This window comes from Protomyctophum bolini, assembly GCF_963924005.1.
Source record: "Protomyctophum bolini genome assembly, chromosome: 14".
NCBI lineage: Eukaryota > Metazoa > Chordata > Actinopteri > Myctophiformes > Myctophidae > Protomyctophum > Protomyctophum bolini.
In genome coordinates this window covers 19,753,103-19,771,833 of record NC_137875.1, presented here as the reverse complement: position 1 = coordinate 19,771,833, position 18,731 = coordinate 19,753,103, and the positions used below count along the sequence as shown (strand labels likewise).

The 18,731-nt window shown below is 44.0% G+C and overlaps 1 protein-coding gene across 8 annotated transcripts in view; it reads right to left on the bottom strand.

Moving 5' to 3' along the window:
* Positions 1–2,584: 2,584 nt before the first annotated feature.
* Positions 2,585–18,731, bottom strand: part of fgfr2 (fibroblast growth factor receptor 2) — a 66,832-nt gene continuing 50,685 nt past the window's right edge. For all 8 annotated transcript variants that reach the window (XM_080782344.1, XM_080782345.1, XM_080782341.1 and 5 more), the window contains 4 exons: positions 15,218–15,288; positions 10,840–10,977; positions 7,316–7,421; positions 2,585–4,537 (listed from right to left, as the gene is read on the bottom strand). In XM_080782344.1, the coding sequence (XP_080638470.1) occupies positions 4,373–4,537; positions 7,316–7,421; positions 10,840–10,977; positions 15,218–15,288 (480 nt within the window). In that variant the 3' untranslated portion in view covers positions 2,585–4,372. The remainder of the gene's footprint in view (positions 4,538–7,315; positions 7,422–10,839; positions 10,978–15,217; positions 15,289–18,731) is intronic.

Sequence of the window (18,731 nt, the reverse complement as noted above, 5' to 3'; positions counted from 1 at the left end):
GACGAAATGACAAAAACGATGGGTTATAGCCCATGTTTTTTGAAATTTTGAAAAAAAAAGTTAGCCTCGTTTCTCATCATTTTGGACTGTGGGCTATAGCCCATATCGTACGGCATACTATAGCGCGCAGTTTTTCATCATTTTTGAGGATTTGAAAAAATTGACGAAATGACAAAAACGATGGGTTATAGCCCATGTTTTTTGAAATTTTGAAAAAAAAAGTTAGCCTCGTTTCTCATCATTTTGGACCGTGGGCTATAGCCAATATCGTACGGCATACTATGGCCCGCCGTTTTTCATCATCCAGGCCCATGAATTAGAGGATAAAGCTCACATGTTACCCAAATAGTTGAATACACAAAAGCTAAGGCACTGGTGTCGTACTTCTGGTTTACCGGAACAGGGGTTCAACTCCCTGCAGTGCCCTGCTAAATGTGTTGTATTTACCGGAAAAATTTAGTGTTGCGGAGGATGAGAAACATTAGCAAGTTGCGGAAAAATTGCGGAGTTTTACGAAGGAATTGTGGAAAATTGCGGAAAAAACGTTTGTTTATACACATTATTTTTTGAATTTTTTGAAAAATTGCGGAAATTGCGGAAAAAACGATGGGTTATAGCCCATGTTTTTTGAAATTTTGAAAAAAAAAGTTATCCTCGTTTCTCATCATTTTGGACCATGGGCTATAGCCCATATCGTACGGCATACTATAGCGCGCAGTTTTTCATCATTTTTGAAGATTTGAAAAAAATGACGAAATGACAAAAACGATGGGTTATAGCCCATGTTTTTTGAAATTTTGAAAAAAAAAGTTAGCCTCGTTTCTCATCATTTTGGACCGTGGGCTATAGTCCATATTGTACGGCATACTATAGCGCGCAGTTTTTCATCATTTTTGAGGATTTGAAAAAATTGACGAAATGACAAAAACGATGGGTTATAGCCCATGTTTTTTGAAATTTTGGAAAAAAAAAGTTAGCCTCGTTTCTCATCATTTTGGACCGTGGGCTATAGCCCATATCGTACGGCATACTATAGCGCGCAGTTTTTCATCATTTTTGAGGATTTGAAAAAATTGACGAAATGACAAAAACGATGGGTTATAGCCCATGTTTTTTGAAATTTTGAAAAAAAAAGTTAGCCTCGTTTCTCATCATTTTGGACCGTGGGCTATAGCCCATATCGTACGGCATACTATAGCGTGCAGTTTTTCATCATTTTTGAGGATTTGAAAAAATTGACGAAATGACAAAAACGATGGGTTATAGCCCATGTTTTTTGAAATTTTGAAAAAAAAAGTTATCCTCGTTTCTCATCATTTTGGACCATGGGCTATAGCCCATATCGTATGGCATACTATAGCGCGCCGTTTTTCATCATTTTTGAAGATTTGAAAAAAATGACGAAATGACAAAAACGATGGGTTATAGCCCATGTTTTTTGAAATTTTGAAAAAAAAAGTTAGCCTCGTTTCTCATCATTTTGGACTGTGGGCTATAGCCCATATCGTACGGCATACTATAGCGCGCAGTTTTTCATCATTTTTGAGGATTTGAAAAAATTGACGAAATGACAAAAACGATGGGTTATAGCCCATGTTTTTTGAAATTTTGAAAAAAAAAGTTAGCCTCGTTTCTCATCATTTTGGACCGTGGGCTATAGCCAATATCGTACGGCATACTATGGCCCGCCGTTTTTCATCATCCAGGCCCATGAATTAGAGGATAAAGCTCACATGTTACCCAAATAGTTGAATACACAAAAGCTAAGGCACTGGTGTCGTACTTCTGGTTTACCGGAACAGGGGTTCAACTCCCTGCAGTGCCCTGCTAAATGTGTTGTATTTACCGGAAAAATTTAGTGTTGCGGAGGATGAGAAACATTAGCAAGTTGCGGAAAAATTGCGGAGTTTTACGAAGGAATTGTGGAAAATTGCGGAAAAAACGTTTGTTTATACACATTATTTTTTGAATTTTTTGAAAAATTGCGGAAATTGCGGAAAAAACGATGGGTTATAGCCCATGTTTTTTGAAATTTTGAAAAAAAAAGTTATCCTCGTTTCTCATCATTTTGGACCATGGGCTATAGCCCATATCGTACGGCATACTATAGCACTCCGTTTTTCATCATTTTTGAGGATTTGAAAAAAATCCGGTTCAAACCCGACATACTCCTAGTAGGCGGTGATGGTTCAAATCACTGACACCTAGAGTAGGAGTGGCCCAGTGGATAAATCAGATGATATCCATAGAATACCTAGTACAAGTATGCTGGTTCAAAACCGACATACTCCTAGTAGGAGGTGCTGGTTCAAATCACCAACACCTAGAGTAGGAGCAGGTAGGTAGGAGGAGATTAGGGGTCAGGTAGCAGGAGAGTAGGGGTCAGGTAGGAGGAGAGTAGGGGTCAGGTAGCAGGAGAGTAGGGGTCAGGTAGGAGGAGAGCAGGGGGAGAGTAGGAAGCGGAGGGGCCAGGCAGGGAGAGAGTAGGAAGGGTCTTGCTGAGTAAAACACTGTTATTGCATGAAGACTTTCTGTGTATTAGGGACTAGGACTAGGCAATGATTAGGACAGACACAAAGCCAGATATTAGCACATTAAGATTTTTTTCTCCGTTTATTTCGCAAATGTGTGAAAGAACACTTGCAAAGAACATCTTGAAAGTTGGTCCAGTAGAAAAAAAGAAAAACACTTGAATGATGTAATACTTTTTTGTTGTTCAGCTTTCAATTCTGTCAAATAAGTTTGGAATCTATATTTAGTCTACTCAAAGGAACAGATTGCTATTGGGTATTTCAATCTTTCAATCATATATAAATATCCAGAAATCATCTCATTTCCTAATGCAAACCTAAGAAAGAGTAAAAATTACTGGATAGAAACGGCATCATCTACATACGAAAGGGATTAGCTGGCTATAAAATGTACAGTATTTAAAATTTAACTTAAGTATTCACATTCATATATAAAACTTACAAAACCAGGATCTTTCAAACCCACTAAAAATAGCTTTTTTCTGTTACTGCTGAAAGATCATCTTAAATTACCATAAACTTAATGGATTATTTATTATCAGCATCATTATTATTAATATCATCATTTCATCTGTACTGTTTTTATTCTTTTTTTCTCTCTTTTTGATTCATTAAAAAAAAAAAAACCTTTTAAGTCAATAAATTAACATGCTACCTCTGTCCCTGAAAGCCAATACTCAACTGTGTGTTACTGAGTGAGAGCAAGACAGGTGTGTTTTGGAATGTGTGTGTGTGTGTGTGTGTGTGTGTGTGTGTGTGTGTGTGTGTGTGTGTGTGTGTGTGTGTGTGTGTGTGTGTGTGCGCGTGCGTGCGTGCGTGCGTCAACCAACATTTGAAGCACACCCGTCTCAAACTCGAAGGGAAGGGGTGTTGGGGAAGGGTGAGGAGGTGGATGGGGTTATTCTGTGTCCATACAAAAAATAATTCACTGTAAATATATAATATATATTTATACATATTTGAATATATTTACAAATATACCCAGCACTATACATTATACTGTGTATCGTTTTTTTTTCTTTTTCTTTCTCCATATAATAACTGCACAGACTTTTTCGAGAAGAGCACGTGAAAATAAATGCGACCGTATAACAAAATAAACGAGAGGCAGTGTCTGTATATTGCACTCTTCTTCTCCTGTTCTCTGGTTTGTTAGGTTTTCCTATTGCGTCATCCTCTTGCAGTCCCTTGTTTTAAGTTCAGAATGGTCCATATTACATTCCTCTGGGATCAACATCCCTCTGGGATCGACCGACAATCAACAAAAGTCTCGGAATGCCGGCCAGCCAACGGAATGGAATCACGTCACGTATTTCTCCAAAACAAGAACAACGCGAGAACGCAAAATGACAAAAAAAACACAAAAACAAACAACAACAAAACAATGGCGCGAAGAGAGCTACACCTGGAATCATCCATCCATCCATTCATTCAGTCAGTAAAGGAAGAAGTCTTGCAAGGTCCCTGCCCTCTCCTTAAACGTGTGTGAACATTTGAATGTGTGTGTGTGTGCGTGCGTGCATGTGTGACAGCAGCGCTCCCGCCAGCCCACTCCCGTACAGGTTCATTTGTCCATTGGGAACCAGCGGGGTTGATGGGGGGGGGGGGGGGGGGGGAGGGCAGGAAGTTGTAGGGAGGAGGGGGGTACCGTGGAAGTGTGGAAGTGTGTGTGTGTGTGTGTGTGTGTGCGCCTGCGTGCAGTTACGCATACACGTGTGTGTTTGTGATGAGGGATGGGCCAGATCACGTTGGAGTTTCGGAGGCAGAAGTTTGGGCTTGGGGGGGCGGGGGGCTGAGGGTGGTGGTGGAGGCCCGGGCCCGAGGAGGAGGTTTGAAGGGCCTCATGTTTTGACACCGCCGTTGATGTGCTGGTACTTGGGGAGGCAGGGCTCGTCCGGTAGCGGGTCATGGGAAAACACAGAGTCGTCACCAGAGGAGCAAGAGCTACGAGTGTCGGGGAAGCTGGGGGAATACTGCTCAGCTGGGGCGCACAGGTCCAGATACTCCTACACACACACACACACGCACACACACTTGGATGAGATAACTTACACTCATAGCATAAACTCTAAAGGTGGTAAATTTGACCCATCTCTTGGAGCGGTGAGTCGCCGCCAAGGAGCAGTGAGCTGCAGCCGTGCCGCGCTCGGGAATAATTTGATTAGTTGATTTGACCCCCGATCTAACCCATTGATGCTGAGTGTCAAGCAGGTAGTCTTTGGTATGACCCGGCCGGGGATGGAACCCCGACCTCCCAGTTTCAGGGTCGGACACTCTAACCACAAGTCCACTGAGCTGGTAAATATTTATACTTTACTCGAGTATTTCCAATTTTCTGTACTTTTACTTCTACTCCACTACATCACAGAACCATGCTTAAATATGTAGTTACTAGTTACTTTGGCGATTTTAGAAAATACCGTAAACCACTTCAGTCCCATATACATTTCGGACCATTTGAAAATAGCCGATCTACATCAACATTGCAATATTTATAATTTTACTTAAAGTAAAACATTTGAGTACTTTTTCCACCACTGACAGGGACTTTCCAGTGAACGGGGAGAGAGCTAGACAAAGAGGAGAGCAGTATCACCTTCCATCATCGTTATTTACGTAAACCGTACCAAATCACCCCAGACGGATTTATGAAGTGCCGGGGCCAGCACGGGACAGAATAATAAACCTACATCGGATACCATATGAAAATATTTTGCAGGGATAATAGTTAATACACCATTTGTCAGCCTTCTGATTTTGTCCCTGACTGACTAACCAGCAGGCTCTTTCAAATTTTTTGGGGAAAAAAAACTAGAACTAAAAACAAACAATCATGATATGCCCAGTCACCATGCTGCACTTGTGATGTTCCTTTTTTTACTGACATTACGTTTAAAATAAGAATTGAATGTGCAGAATATCAATACGAAGCAACTGAAAAACACGTTATTTCAATGGTAGCAGATGGAGAGAAAATATTTTTGTCCAACGCACGGGCACAACCACGGGAGGGACTTGACAAAGGGTGAATTGGCCAGGTCTCGGGGGCTGTGCGTTCCGTATAGTCAGGGTTGAACCCACTCCGTCCACTACAAAGTGTGTACAGGGTGGAGGGAGTGGCCTGGCTTCCCTGTTTTCCTACTCGCACCAGTGAGGGGTGGGAGGGGATGGGGGGCGGGGGGAAAGGCATGGCAACAGTGGCTGAGAGCAGCTAGAGACAAGGGAAGAGACATGTCACCCTGGCTCTCTCAGCTCCGGGTTCATGTCATTCTCCGCTGCAGACCAAACAAACATGGCAACCGAAATTGGACCTCAAGAGTGCCAGCAACCCTAGGATGAATGGATTCTTTTTTTCCCCTTTTTTTTTTTAAGCAAGTGACTGAATAAATAGACCAGGAATCTGGCAGTACTCGGATGGAGCCCTCCCCGAAAAACCAGAGGAAAGATGAAAACCCTCAAGAAATGCCTGCTATTAATTTTTGAATTGGTCCAGCATTCAGTGGTTGTTTTTGGTCTTTTCATCTCGGGCCCCATTGTTCACCCCCTTGACTTGCACGGCAGTTATTGGGACTAGTTGTGAGGAGGAGGAAGAGTTCTTGGGCCTTTTCGAGAAAATGAGTGCTGGCTCCCATTTTCCCAGCTCAACACAAGGAGGCTCACATTACTAAAGACCTCCACATCTGCCAGCGGTTTGGGGCAGAGGGGAAGGCAAAAAGAAAGACAAGGGGAGAGGGGGATTTTTTTTTTTAAAGAAAGTGCTTTATTACATTTCAAAAGTTCAAACTCAAAGTTGGGCCCCTTTTTTCTTTCTTTGGCATAAATACACGAAGTCCCGCTCCGGGAGCAGACGAGTCCTGACAGATTTCCATCCACGGCCTCTCTTCATCCCCTGCGCGCGGATATCGCACACGACAGGGGGGGGGGGGGGAGGGAATGGAAAGAAACGCTGGCCATTAAGGGGAGCGAAGCATGGCTGTGATGATTGGGTACCTTCGTCAGCTGTGGCAGCCTGCATCAAATCTGGCGACCATTTTCTGATCACCATAGGGGTCGCATGTCAGCAAGGCCGCCTCAGAAGTTTAGCAACTACTAAGCTGAAACCTGGGCTCACCCTGTCAGGTGTGTGATGAAGACTGGACAGGAGACGTTTGTTGTGACGTGTAGGAATGGACAATCTTGTCATGGTTTTCGCGGTTTTCAGTTTTGTGCCTTCCATACGTCCAGAATGATATTTCAGGTCTTAGGGCCGCGGTTCCCAAAGTGGGGAACCCATAGCCAGGGGGTCCCCAAAATATATACATATTTTTGCTAGTGAATTAAGGTATGTGTGATATGTGAGTTTACCATAATCACAGTAATCCTTAGTCATATTCCATCATATTAATTTTGGATAGAAATGAAACAGACTCGCAGTCACTTACAGTTAGAGCACTGCAGAGGCTGCGTGTCTGTGACCAGCTGTTGCTCGTTGATGCTTGTTAATGCATCACAGAATGCAAATAGGTCTACATCTATTCTAAGATAGCGTCTTAAATAAAAGTGAAAATGTGGTAGCGCGTTGTGACATCGATTGAAAAGTTTGAATACAAATAGTTCCAATGGCATCTCTAAATGTAAGGTTGTAAGTACATCAGTGTCGCGAAGGTGAGGGGGGAAAATGTATCCCCTCCAAGGGGGGTACCTGGGCCGAAAGAAGTTAGAGAATGCCTGTCTTAGGCTGGAGGGAGATAGGACAGGACAGGACAGGACAGTGGAAGCTATATGCAACTCTGGCGTGCACTCACCTCCGCGGTGTTGAGGGTTAGGATCCGATCCAGGTCCTCCACTAGCTGCTTGAACGTTGGTCTGTGGGACGAGATGGCGTGCCAACAGTCTTTCATCATCATGTACCTGCAGAGACAGAGAGCGATGGAGAGGCAGGGGAGAGAGAGAGAGAGAGAGAGAGAGAGAGAGAGAGGTTTTTAGACTTGGTGTATAGAGTGAGGATCTAGTATGGAACCCTGATGGACCCCAGTCAACTAAGCATCCGTTTTCATTCCTGTTACGTACAGAAGGGTCCATAACGGGTCCATTTGGTTCCATTTGTACACTCTCAGAGTTACATTAACTTTCATTTTAGAATATAAATTGGGGTCCCAGAGATAGAAACGTCATTAAAGGTGGGTCCGTAGACTAATGCATGTCAAACTGGCGGTCCTTGAAATGAAACGAGTTGAGAATCATAAGTTGAGCCATAAACATCTCCTCTTATGGGGTGGTCCCTCACATATCTTTTCAAATGGGGGGTCTGCAGGCTAATAAGTCGACCCTGTGGACACAACGCGCACACGCACGCACACACACTCACACACAGAGAGAGAAGCCATGCCAGCTACCACTTGTGCTCAACTCGCTCACTTTGAGTTTCAAATATTGCCTGTCAGACACGACTGTGGTGATTTATGCCTCTCTGCACCCAGGTGAGCCCAAAGCATCCTGGCTCCGTCAAGCACAATTTCCCTCAGTTAGTGCGACTGGAACGTCTCGATTTGCAATCATGCCTTTTTAATCCAGTTTGAAAAAATATTTGTTACCTAATTTTAGCCTCCGTCGCTAGCCACCGCTGGCATCCATGGCAGAAACACCAAATCCTCTGTTTACGTGCACGTGCACACACAGGGCCTGATTCATTAAAAAGAAATACGCCACCGTTACACTGTGGCGGAAACAGATAACGTATTTATCCGTCCGATCAAGCTACGTTGAGATGACGTGTTATTCAGAGAGCGGTGTGTACCACAGGTACGCAGGCGTATCGCAGGTGCAGGTGCAGCGGGTGCAAAGTGATCGGAAAAGCACCCGACCTGCATAGATCCACGCCCCATATCGCACCATAAAAGGCTTCAAGCATGACTCAGCAGACAGCAGTTTGGTCTGTCAAAAAAAGAAAAAAAGGCTTTGCAGCCGCAGACTATATAGCGGGCAGCGGCTTCACAAATTACAATAAAAATGATTGCTGGAAAGAAATCAAAGCCGCGGTCACTGCTATGAATATAGCCCGCACTCTATTAATTTAATAATTCTACACATGTAGGAGCAGGACAGGTAGGGCTTTTATGTTATGTCGTTTTTGCACCATTGTATATTACCACTGTAGGCTACTATATATGTACAAACTGACATCAATCCATCAAAGGACACCAAATGAAATTAAAAGATTTCCAGATTGCGTGCTCCGCTGAAGCAATATAATTATAATTTATTGAATTAATTTCGGGACCAAGGCGGGTGCTCACTCACACCTTTGCAGAGGTAAAACATATCCGATATTTAAAATATCGGATATATGTCAATGCAAAAGTCGTCTTTTGAGAGAGAGCTAGAGAGAGAGAGAGAGGGAGGGAGGGGGGCATGGGCCCTCGACACTGTTGGCGCGATAAAGAACAGTAGCCTATACATTCATAAGTGAATAATTATAGGCCTACGAGAGGCCTGGGAGTGGGATCCTCTTGTCTGAAGAAATTATAATCCAGTGAGTTTATCCAGTGAGTTAAACTATTCTGTGTGTGGCATCCATGCATGTGATCAATATCAATATACATTATTATAAAGTCTGTCCGTCATGTTTGTGAAGCGCGAGTGGAGGTGAGCTGGCTTAAAACTATGATATGACTGGCCGACTTTCAAACACGCTGATGCCATTCATTAGGCTAATGTGGTCTTCTATTTTTTATATAGGGCTATATAGCCCTATTCATTTTCCAATGTGAATCGGATCCAATGTGAATGCCGTCTGCCCCCCCCCCCCCCCCCACACACACACACACACACACAGCACACACCCTGCACACACACACACACACACACACACACACACACACACACACACACCGACCGACAGTCAACTGACTCAAGGAGCTCCGTAACAAAACAATTTCAATAGGCCTGCCACCTACTGCAGGCATTACTACACTAAACAATGTTGGATTCGTACAGTGCAGAATGCAGATAAGCCTATATATGTTCTTATTATAATTGTGAGTTTGTTTTTTAACATGCGCGAGAGCCGATCTACAAGCTCACAACTCGTTGCTAGAAAGCTGTCAAGTGAGAAGCGCAATCGCGCATGCTATAGTAATATCCTAATAAATAAATTAAAAGGTGTCGGGCTTGCAGGGGCAGTTTCTGTATGGGAAATGCATGCATTTAGGCATACAAGTGCACTCAGCTTTTATTATATAGGCTATCATTTATTTTGTGCTGATCGACCAATATGTTGGGGACACATGCCTACATATTTTATCTGAGATTTGGGAACAATTTATTGATTCAGCATGAAGACTAAAGCCTTCTGAATAAATCTATACGCATGTGTATGCTTCCGCAAATGTCTCCGCCACCTAAAGACGTCCCGTAGGATTTGACGGAGTTTCCGACCAACCTACGTGAGGCCATTTCCATGAATTCCAAATGAATGTGCCTTTCCGCTAGCTTCACGTCATGTTATCATCGTAAACGCCGTTGTGAATTTGGCCCACACACAGTCTTTAGTGACTTTAGGGCTCATTATAGGATAAAATATGATGTTCTGAGCTTAATAAAACATTAATTCGAGCTCGCGCTAACGATATATTTGCCTATAATGCAAACAGAAATGTCATTTTTATTCATATAATAAATCGCAATTAGTTGTGTGACTGTTAATCGTCATGTAAAATGCCATAACCGTGACAGCCCTGTGCAACACTAGGGCTGTCTGCGTCCAGTCGTCCACTGTGTCTCTCCAGTGTTTACAGGAGCGAGCCGTGCCATTGTCTGCTGTACTGACCGGCGAGGCCCTGTTGTTGAATGAGGACATTGATAGCAGTCAGAGGCAGCTGTGCAAAGGGCCTAAAGAGAGTGGACAGTGGTTATAGATGTAATGGAGACTGGCTCTGGTCTGATTGATAGCACAGCGAGTACTGGTGTTTCCAAATAGGACCCTTTTCCACCAAAATAACATTCTAGAACTGGTTCCGTTCTAGATTCTTCTTGGAACCAGTTCCGAACCAACTTTTAGGGTTCCGAACCAATTCATTTTCAGTGGAAACGCTCTGAACGGGTCAATATTAGGCGGAAAAAAAATAACAGAACCTGTTCAACCCCGGTTCTGTTGCCTTATAGTCAAAAAGGGGTTCCAAGGGGGGCCTTGTGAATATGGTATGCATGTAACTGCATCATACTGGAATGTATGTAACCAAAAAGTATTAATGACACCACACACGTTCCTGGCAATATGTCTAGCAAAACCAACCACTTCTATGTGAGGGGTGGAAATAGGGTCCCTTACAGTTCATTGGTGCAGTTGCCAGGCTTGTCCATGCGATGTCCCTCTTTGAGCAGCTTGAAGAGCTCTTCCACAGGGATGCCAGGGTAGGGGGAGCCCCCCAGGGTGAAGATCTCCCACATCAGCACCCCAAACGACCAGCTGTTGAGAAAATAACACATCAAATGTGTTATTAATGAAGTCAGTTTCATCACTTGTACGCAAGAATGACGACAACTGGAGCTGTTGGTGGTCACTGATTTGTGCAATACTTTTATGAGGGAAAAAAAACATCCCCAGTCCTAAATGGCTCCATTTAATGACCAGCGTCGGTCTCATGATCTAAATCACATCAGACCAAATAAGAATTTGGCCCCGGCAGAATAAATCCCACTTCTTCCTGGTGACATGTAAATAAGATAATCAACTGGTGGCCATGTGGCTATAAGAGGTGGAGAGAACAGCAGTGTGAATGGCCAGTGTCAATGCTCCCTTTCTGCCCCTCCGGCAGCCTGGAGCCTGTGGGCAGTGCCACTCCAGCTCTGGCCTCAAAGATGGCTTTTGTGCCTGGCTGGACTGTCACAGTGGCTATCATTGTCCAAGTCACTCACTCACACACACACACACACACACACACACACACACACACACCACACCAAAACAAACAGTGCGGACCACCCACAGCAGACAAAAGGGAGATTTTTCTTTTTTTGCGACTCTGGAGATAGCGATTAAAGATTAACTACTTCCTCATATATAAAGCATCCGGTCATTTAGCTATCAATGATTCCATGGTGGCTCAATCAATCAGTGTCATCCAACATTTTCATAGAAGAGACCGATGGAGCTGGTATGGTACTGCAGTATCTCTGCGATGAATCAGTGAATCATTCTTACTCTGAAAGCATGCTGGGTTTGTGTCAGCAACAAAGAGTTGACTATACTTACACTTATATGAGTGTATGTGACACATACAGGCACCCATGTTAGTGATCCAATGTGGCTACCAGGCCACAGACAGACAGACAGACAGACAGACAGACAGACAGACAGACAGACAGACAGACAGACAGACAGACAGACAGACAGACAGACAGACAGACAGACAGACAGACAGACAGACAGACAGACAGGCAGACTTCTGTTTTTAGAGCCTGCCGATGTCCACCGATCAATTTGATAATGAATTAATAAAAGTTTAAGAATGCCATGTTGAAAGTGGTTAAAACGATGGAACACATCAACAGCACAATTGCAGATACCGAAAAACAATAAAAACAAAACAAATAAATAAGCCCAATAATGGCCAGACTGATAGGAGGCTCTAATGTGTTTACAGAACCACCCATGGGCCTGTGCTCTCTTCCACCTCACCCTCTGTATCTCTCCCTCTGTTGACACTCTCATCTGCTGCTTTCAATGACACTTTGTTTCTATCAATCACCTTCCGTAGGGTTTTACACACACGCGCGCGCTCAGTTAACACCAACATGCGCATGCACAAACAGGCTCAGGCTCAGTCAGGTATGTTTCTACTATAGCATCCTAAATGGTGTTATACCGCCCAGTTGTTAGAACATTTCCACTACTCAAACCTAAAAGGGCCATTCACAATGAGCACTGTAACTATAACTGCAGCCAGTCAGCCAGCGGTGTTGTTGAGCATCCTGCACCTCTTTTTCTTTATTTCTTTTGCTTTTTTTTATCCCACGATTTTGTAAGCCATTTTTCATCCCTGTGTCAATTATCTAATGTGATCCTGGGCTCTACACACCCTCCGCCAACCTGGGGAGAGCAATGGACTTGAACTCATGCTTCCTTTTTTTTGCTTTCTTGTAGGGTAGCGTTTCAGTGATCTCCACCTACTGACCAGCCCCACCTCCTTGAACGGACCCCCCCCCCCCCACACACACACACACAAAAGAGTGTGCCAACTCCAGCCTGCGCCGTATGTGCCCGCAAGGCTGCAACACCTTAGCGTTGTCCACCCCCTCTCCCCGAGGGCCCATTTGTCAAAACAAACATGGGGGCGGGTTTCATTGGGAATTCATGTATTCATTTAATCTGATGTCATGTATAGATCTCTCGGGCTTCCACCAAGGTTTGGGGGGTGTAACGTACGGCATATCTCACACACACACACACACACACACACACACACACACACACACACACACACACACACACACACACACACACAATATGTGAAAAAGGCAATTACTAAAAGTGAGTGATGAAACGTAATTAGTGGTGACATGCGCCACAAAGGACTACAGCATGCCACTGGCTCCCTAGGTCTGCCCCCCCACGCCACACACACAGCTATTGATTGGTGGCCACGATATGGAACATGAAGGACAGCATGCCTATACACACACACACACACACACACGTTTTACATGCACGCATGGAGACGCGCGCACACGTCTAAAGGAATGCTCTAATCGAGGTGCTGAAACGGCATGAGCGCATGTTTGTGTGTGTGCGGTGCGCTACTGCCCTATGTATGACTCATAGATGCACGAATGAAATCTAATTTTTTCTTCCCATGGCAGCACCACGACGTAACACATTTATCTAATTGCCACACACACTTTGTCTGCTGCCAAGGTCTGAGACGGAAAACTTCAAACGGCAACGCTTGTCAGAATGCCTGAGACTCAAACGCCCAAAAAACAAGTGGGCCGCCATCCTTTGTTCTTTGCACCTATTTTTAGAAAGAAGATTCTTGAAATAAAAGAGAGAGAGAGAGAAACAGAGAGAGAGAGAGAGAGAGAGAGAGAGAGAGAGAGACATGCCAGCCATTCACAAACCAAATGAATGAAAATGTAATACCCGAAGGGCGGGGGGCGGGGTATTTTGATCGTGAACCATTGCTCATTGTTTAAAAGTGAAATAAGTCGGCTCGTATGACTACTTTGGCTAGGGTATAGCGGTCCGGGCACCTCTAGGCTGCTGATGCAGTCTGACGGCGTGCCACCGGTTCGATTCCCGATCCCCGGCTACCTTTGCTGCGTGTCACTCTCCATCTAGTCTTGCGTGGCAAGAAAACTGTTCCACAATCTCCGAATGCTATACAGAGTCTCGAAATCAGAGTAATCTGTTTGTCATTTCCCTTCACAACAATATTTTTTTAGGTTTAGGTTATTTTTGTATTTCCATTTTTGCTAAGCAGCAAGCGATATACCGGTATGCTCATATAATTTATATTTATATAAATGTGCGCGATTGTAAAGACAATCTACTGGATACTAATAAAAGGCAGAAAAAGCCCCAAAAATATGGGAGGTGGAGGGTGGTGGTGGTGTGGGATGAGGCAGCAGTAGAGTTGGGTAAATAAGGAGTAACATGGGAGGTGGATGGTGGTGGTGGTGTGGGAGGAGGCGTGGGGTAACTGCTGCGTTCAGACATGTGTGAAGGCCCAGCCAGGAGGAGCGAGGGAGGGGAGAGACTTCCGTGCGAGGCTGGGGGGAGCGAGGGTGAGGCGTTTGTTGGGGGGATGGGGGTGGGGGTCGCCCCCCTTCCAGGCCCTTTGAAGCCGGTCAGATTAGTAACACAGCATTGGCTTCAAGTCTACCGTGAAATCCTCAACTTTCGGCACAGACCAGGTCGGTCGGTCAGCACCGGCCCCCTAAATGCTGCCACTCCCCCCGTTCCACCCTCCCTCCCACCAATACACACACCAACTGTCCACCAAAACAGTGGCTCCCCAAACCATTCAGGTCGAGACCCAAAATAGACATTAAGACCTAGTTTGCCCAGGACGCGAACTAGTGAAAATAGCAGGTCTACAGGCGCACGATGCGTTGCTTGGTGCCACGTTGCAAGCTTGTAGATCAGATATTTCCACTGCTACACCTCGCCGAGTCCTCGTTGGACTCCTTCTAAGCAGTGTTGATTTTGACCGCAAAGTTTGATTTTGGTTTTAGCCATAGTCTCTTGAATAGTTTTAATTTAGTCACATTTTAGTCACCTGGAATGTTGTAGTGTTAGGCTAGTTTTAGTCGACTAAATATCATAAGATTTTAGTCGACTAAATCTACAGCTGATTTAGTTGACTAAAAGCTATTTTGGCAGGCCTTGAAACGTCGTAATGACTGATTTTACACTTAGTCTTAGTTTTAGTCATCATGGCATAGTTAGTAAATATTTAGTTTTCGTCAGTGAAAAAAAGGTAGTCGACGAGCATTTTCGTCATAGTATCAGTCGACGAAATCAACACTGTATGGGAGTCTAACTGGACACAGTTTGTGTGCAAATAGCACATGTTCACTCACTGTAAGATCCTGATATTCTGACGTCGCTGATGATTGTGAAATTATTATCATTTTGCATGTGCACGCAAGGGTGTGTAACTGCATATGTCTGTGGGTGAGGAGAGGAGAGGAGGTTCAATACTTACACGTCACTCTGGTGTGTGTACACTCTGTCAAACAACGCCTCTGGAGCCATCCATTTAACTGGAAGACGACCCTGTGGACACGCGCGCACACGCACACACACACACACACACAGAGGTCAAACGGTCATCCAGTTCAACTTAAACCTACAACCAGAACCAACCCAATCCCAAGGCATGTTTGATTTTCCCCCCCCCCCTTTCTTTTCTTTTTGCCTGATCAGCATATTTTAATTAATTCCCAGCCAGGGAGACTCAATTACTCTTAGCAAGATGAACGACACACAGCACCACCACCACAGTGACTGTCCCACAGGAGCATTAACCTTGCTAAAGCACCAGCAGGGTCTGATAAACAGGGTCACAGATAAAGGAGTAGAGTTTATCTCGACATGCCATTAAAACACTATGGGCATGTCTGGGTCAGCTAAGTACAGCTGACAAGCAGACTGTCTGACTCTGTACTGTGGGGGGTCAATAGCACATCTATGGTACAAATGCATGAGCGATGCTGCATCTTAAAGATGGTGTGCCATGATTTTTGTATATTTTCCAGTTTTTGTGAGGTGACTGTACTTCATTAGACCCCTTGGTGTGGTTGCTATGCGCAATGATGTCTTCCATTTGTATTTAGGGTTTCTTCCTGGAGGCTGAAACCTTGACAGTCAAACGTGCCAATGAAAAATAAATAGTGATATAGTGACATCACAATATCATCCCCTCCCCTAACCTTTACCATATAACAACAGCTGTTCAGTTCAACACCCAGGTGAACCTTAATGAACTGGTGGGCATGTCCACATAAAAACTACATTTTAACATATACTGTACACTTTTTTTTTAAATAATCTTATATAATAATAATACCTGAATACCTGATCATTTTAGGGTGGAAAAAAATCACGGCACTCCATCTTTTAGCCTGCCTTAGAAACCTTTGTACAGTGGTGGCCAAAGATTAGCCGATCTACAAGCTTGCAGACATCTGCTATTATTGCTTCTGTGACTGCTGTTTTTAAGAAAATCAACAAAAAACGTTTCACTTTAAAATGGCATCGGTCCAGTGCATAACCAATATTCACAGTTGGAAAAACAGTTTCACACAAGAACGTAATAATAAACACGCCGTTAGTATAACGATAGCGTTTCGCCCTGATAATGTAGCCATTAATAACTTTATAGGCAAACATTTGGCCACAGCCCAAATTGTTATCATGGAATAAAAATGCCATGGAAACACAAGGTCCATATTTATTTTCTGCTGGCAAATAATGTAGCACATATTTCACAATGTTTTAGTGCAGCGTTCCATGAGACACAATGAAACAAAAGCATATCGCTGTGCAACACTGGAACTCCCTTCTTTAAATTTCCATTTTAGTGCATTACGTTAGCAAACTTTGTACTTTGCTACTGTTAGAGAGAAACCTCTTATCTCCATAATCTCGCCCTAATCATACCACAGTACAGTTACATGAAAATAGCAGAAAATAGCCGATGTGACATGTTTTGAGCTTGTAGATCTGCTATTTCTGAATCCCAGTCCTGAAAAGAAACAGTTTTGGACTTGAGGTTTCCACCTGACAGCAACGACTTGCATTATGTTGTTAGGTCCTTGTACGAGCACATCATGTGTAATGATTGTCATTTATTTAAATATATATTTTGGGCATTTTAAGGAGATTGTAGAGATACAGGAAACCGAGGGCAGAGAGAGACATGCGAGACAAGATGGGGGTCAGATTCAAACTCGGGTCCACGGCAGCTCACAAGGATCATTATGGTCAGTCCACTGACCATAGGCTGATGGTGAGTTTTATCACTTTCCCCACAATGATTCATTAATTAATTCACCTCGTACTGACAGGAATATCCCCCTTAAACCCTTATTTTGAAGAGCCAAAACCGGGTGCACGAGAAAGTCAAGATGGCGCGCTCCAGTCTTGTTGACATCATCAGGTCGACTTGATCGATCAAAAGCACTATAAAAGCCCAATTGCCCATGGCCAGACTACGGCAAATGACGTAAATTCACATTCATGGCGGACTCCGAGTTAAATATGTGACAGTTTCTGACCGAGGATAAGACATTGATTTTCTTTTACTTTTCGTTTTGTTCATGTCATATGAAAGCAGGGAATCATAGCTTCAAATCCACATAATTATTGGTTGTTCAGTTTGACCCACAAGTTTTGGAGATATGGCTTATAGAGTAATGTCTTGCAGAAAACAGCGAGTTGAGAAAACAGGCTTGAAAGGTTCACTTCTGTGGTCTCTAATAGGGAATTCACACTGAGACGGACTGAATCCGTTTCATTGGAACCGTTTCCGAATACGGTTGCCTGGTCCCCGATGGCCATGATTCACATTGCCCGAGATTCAACAGCGCACCCGGGTACACTTGCATAACACACTTTAATCCTCCAGATGACGGTGTGCTTGATGGCTGGCGCGCACGGACACTGACAATCAACTGTGCGACATTGTCTCAAATAAATTCAGACACACTGCATTGCATTGCCTCTTTGGCTCTTTGCCGTTATACTACTATACTGTCAGCCTGCCTGCTATTCACTGTGTCAGTCAGTTCTGTGCTCCAGTGTCGTGTTTGATATTAGTTTGCTATGGATTCTACTTTAGCATTATTATTATTTTGTTTTACTTTGGAAACTATGCCAAGCAAAGCCCAAGAGCCACGTGTAGTCCGCAGAATAAGACCAGCGCGTACTGCGGTGCTGTGCGTATACGCAGATTCAACAGGAGACGGGCGGCGTTGATGAAATCAGCTGGTGTTACGCGTTGTGCAGCGGCTGTGTGTTTTTTTTTGTTGACGCTTGGCTTGTCGACTAGAGATTATGTCACGTTCTTAAAAAAAAACAGTCCACTTCCTTCTTTAGGTACGCATGCATTCACATTGGAACGATCCGTATCTGAATACACTTCAACGGTCCAGAGACCCGCCCCCCATGCGGTCCCGGGGACGGTTGGGCGATCCGCTCCCGGGAACGGTACGCATCATTCACACTACCACAACATCTGCCAAGTGGTCCCGAGTGCGGACCCGGGACCATAGTGTGAATTCCCTATTACATTACACCTAGCTACATGTTTAAGCATTTATCTCATATTTACATGTCAATTTCAGCTCTGACATATATTTCAGACATGCTCTAAGTTGCCGTCATCGTCAACATCATGAGCATCCTTGCCCTCATGCATGTGTTGTTGTTAACTAGAGTTCTCAGTGTGTTGTTGTCAACTAGAGTTCTCAGTGTGTTGTTGTCAACTAGAGTTCTCAGTGTGTTGTTGTCAACTAGAGTTCTCAGTGTGTTGTTGTCAACTAGAGTTCTCAGTGTGTTGTTGTCAACTAGAGTTCTCAGTGTGTTGTTGTCAACTAGAGTTCTCAGTGTGTTGTTGTTGTCAACTAGAGTTCTCAGTGTGTTGTTGTCAACTAGAGTTCTCAGTGTGTTGTTGTCAACTAGAGTTCTCAGTGTGTTGTTGTCAACTAGAGTTCTCA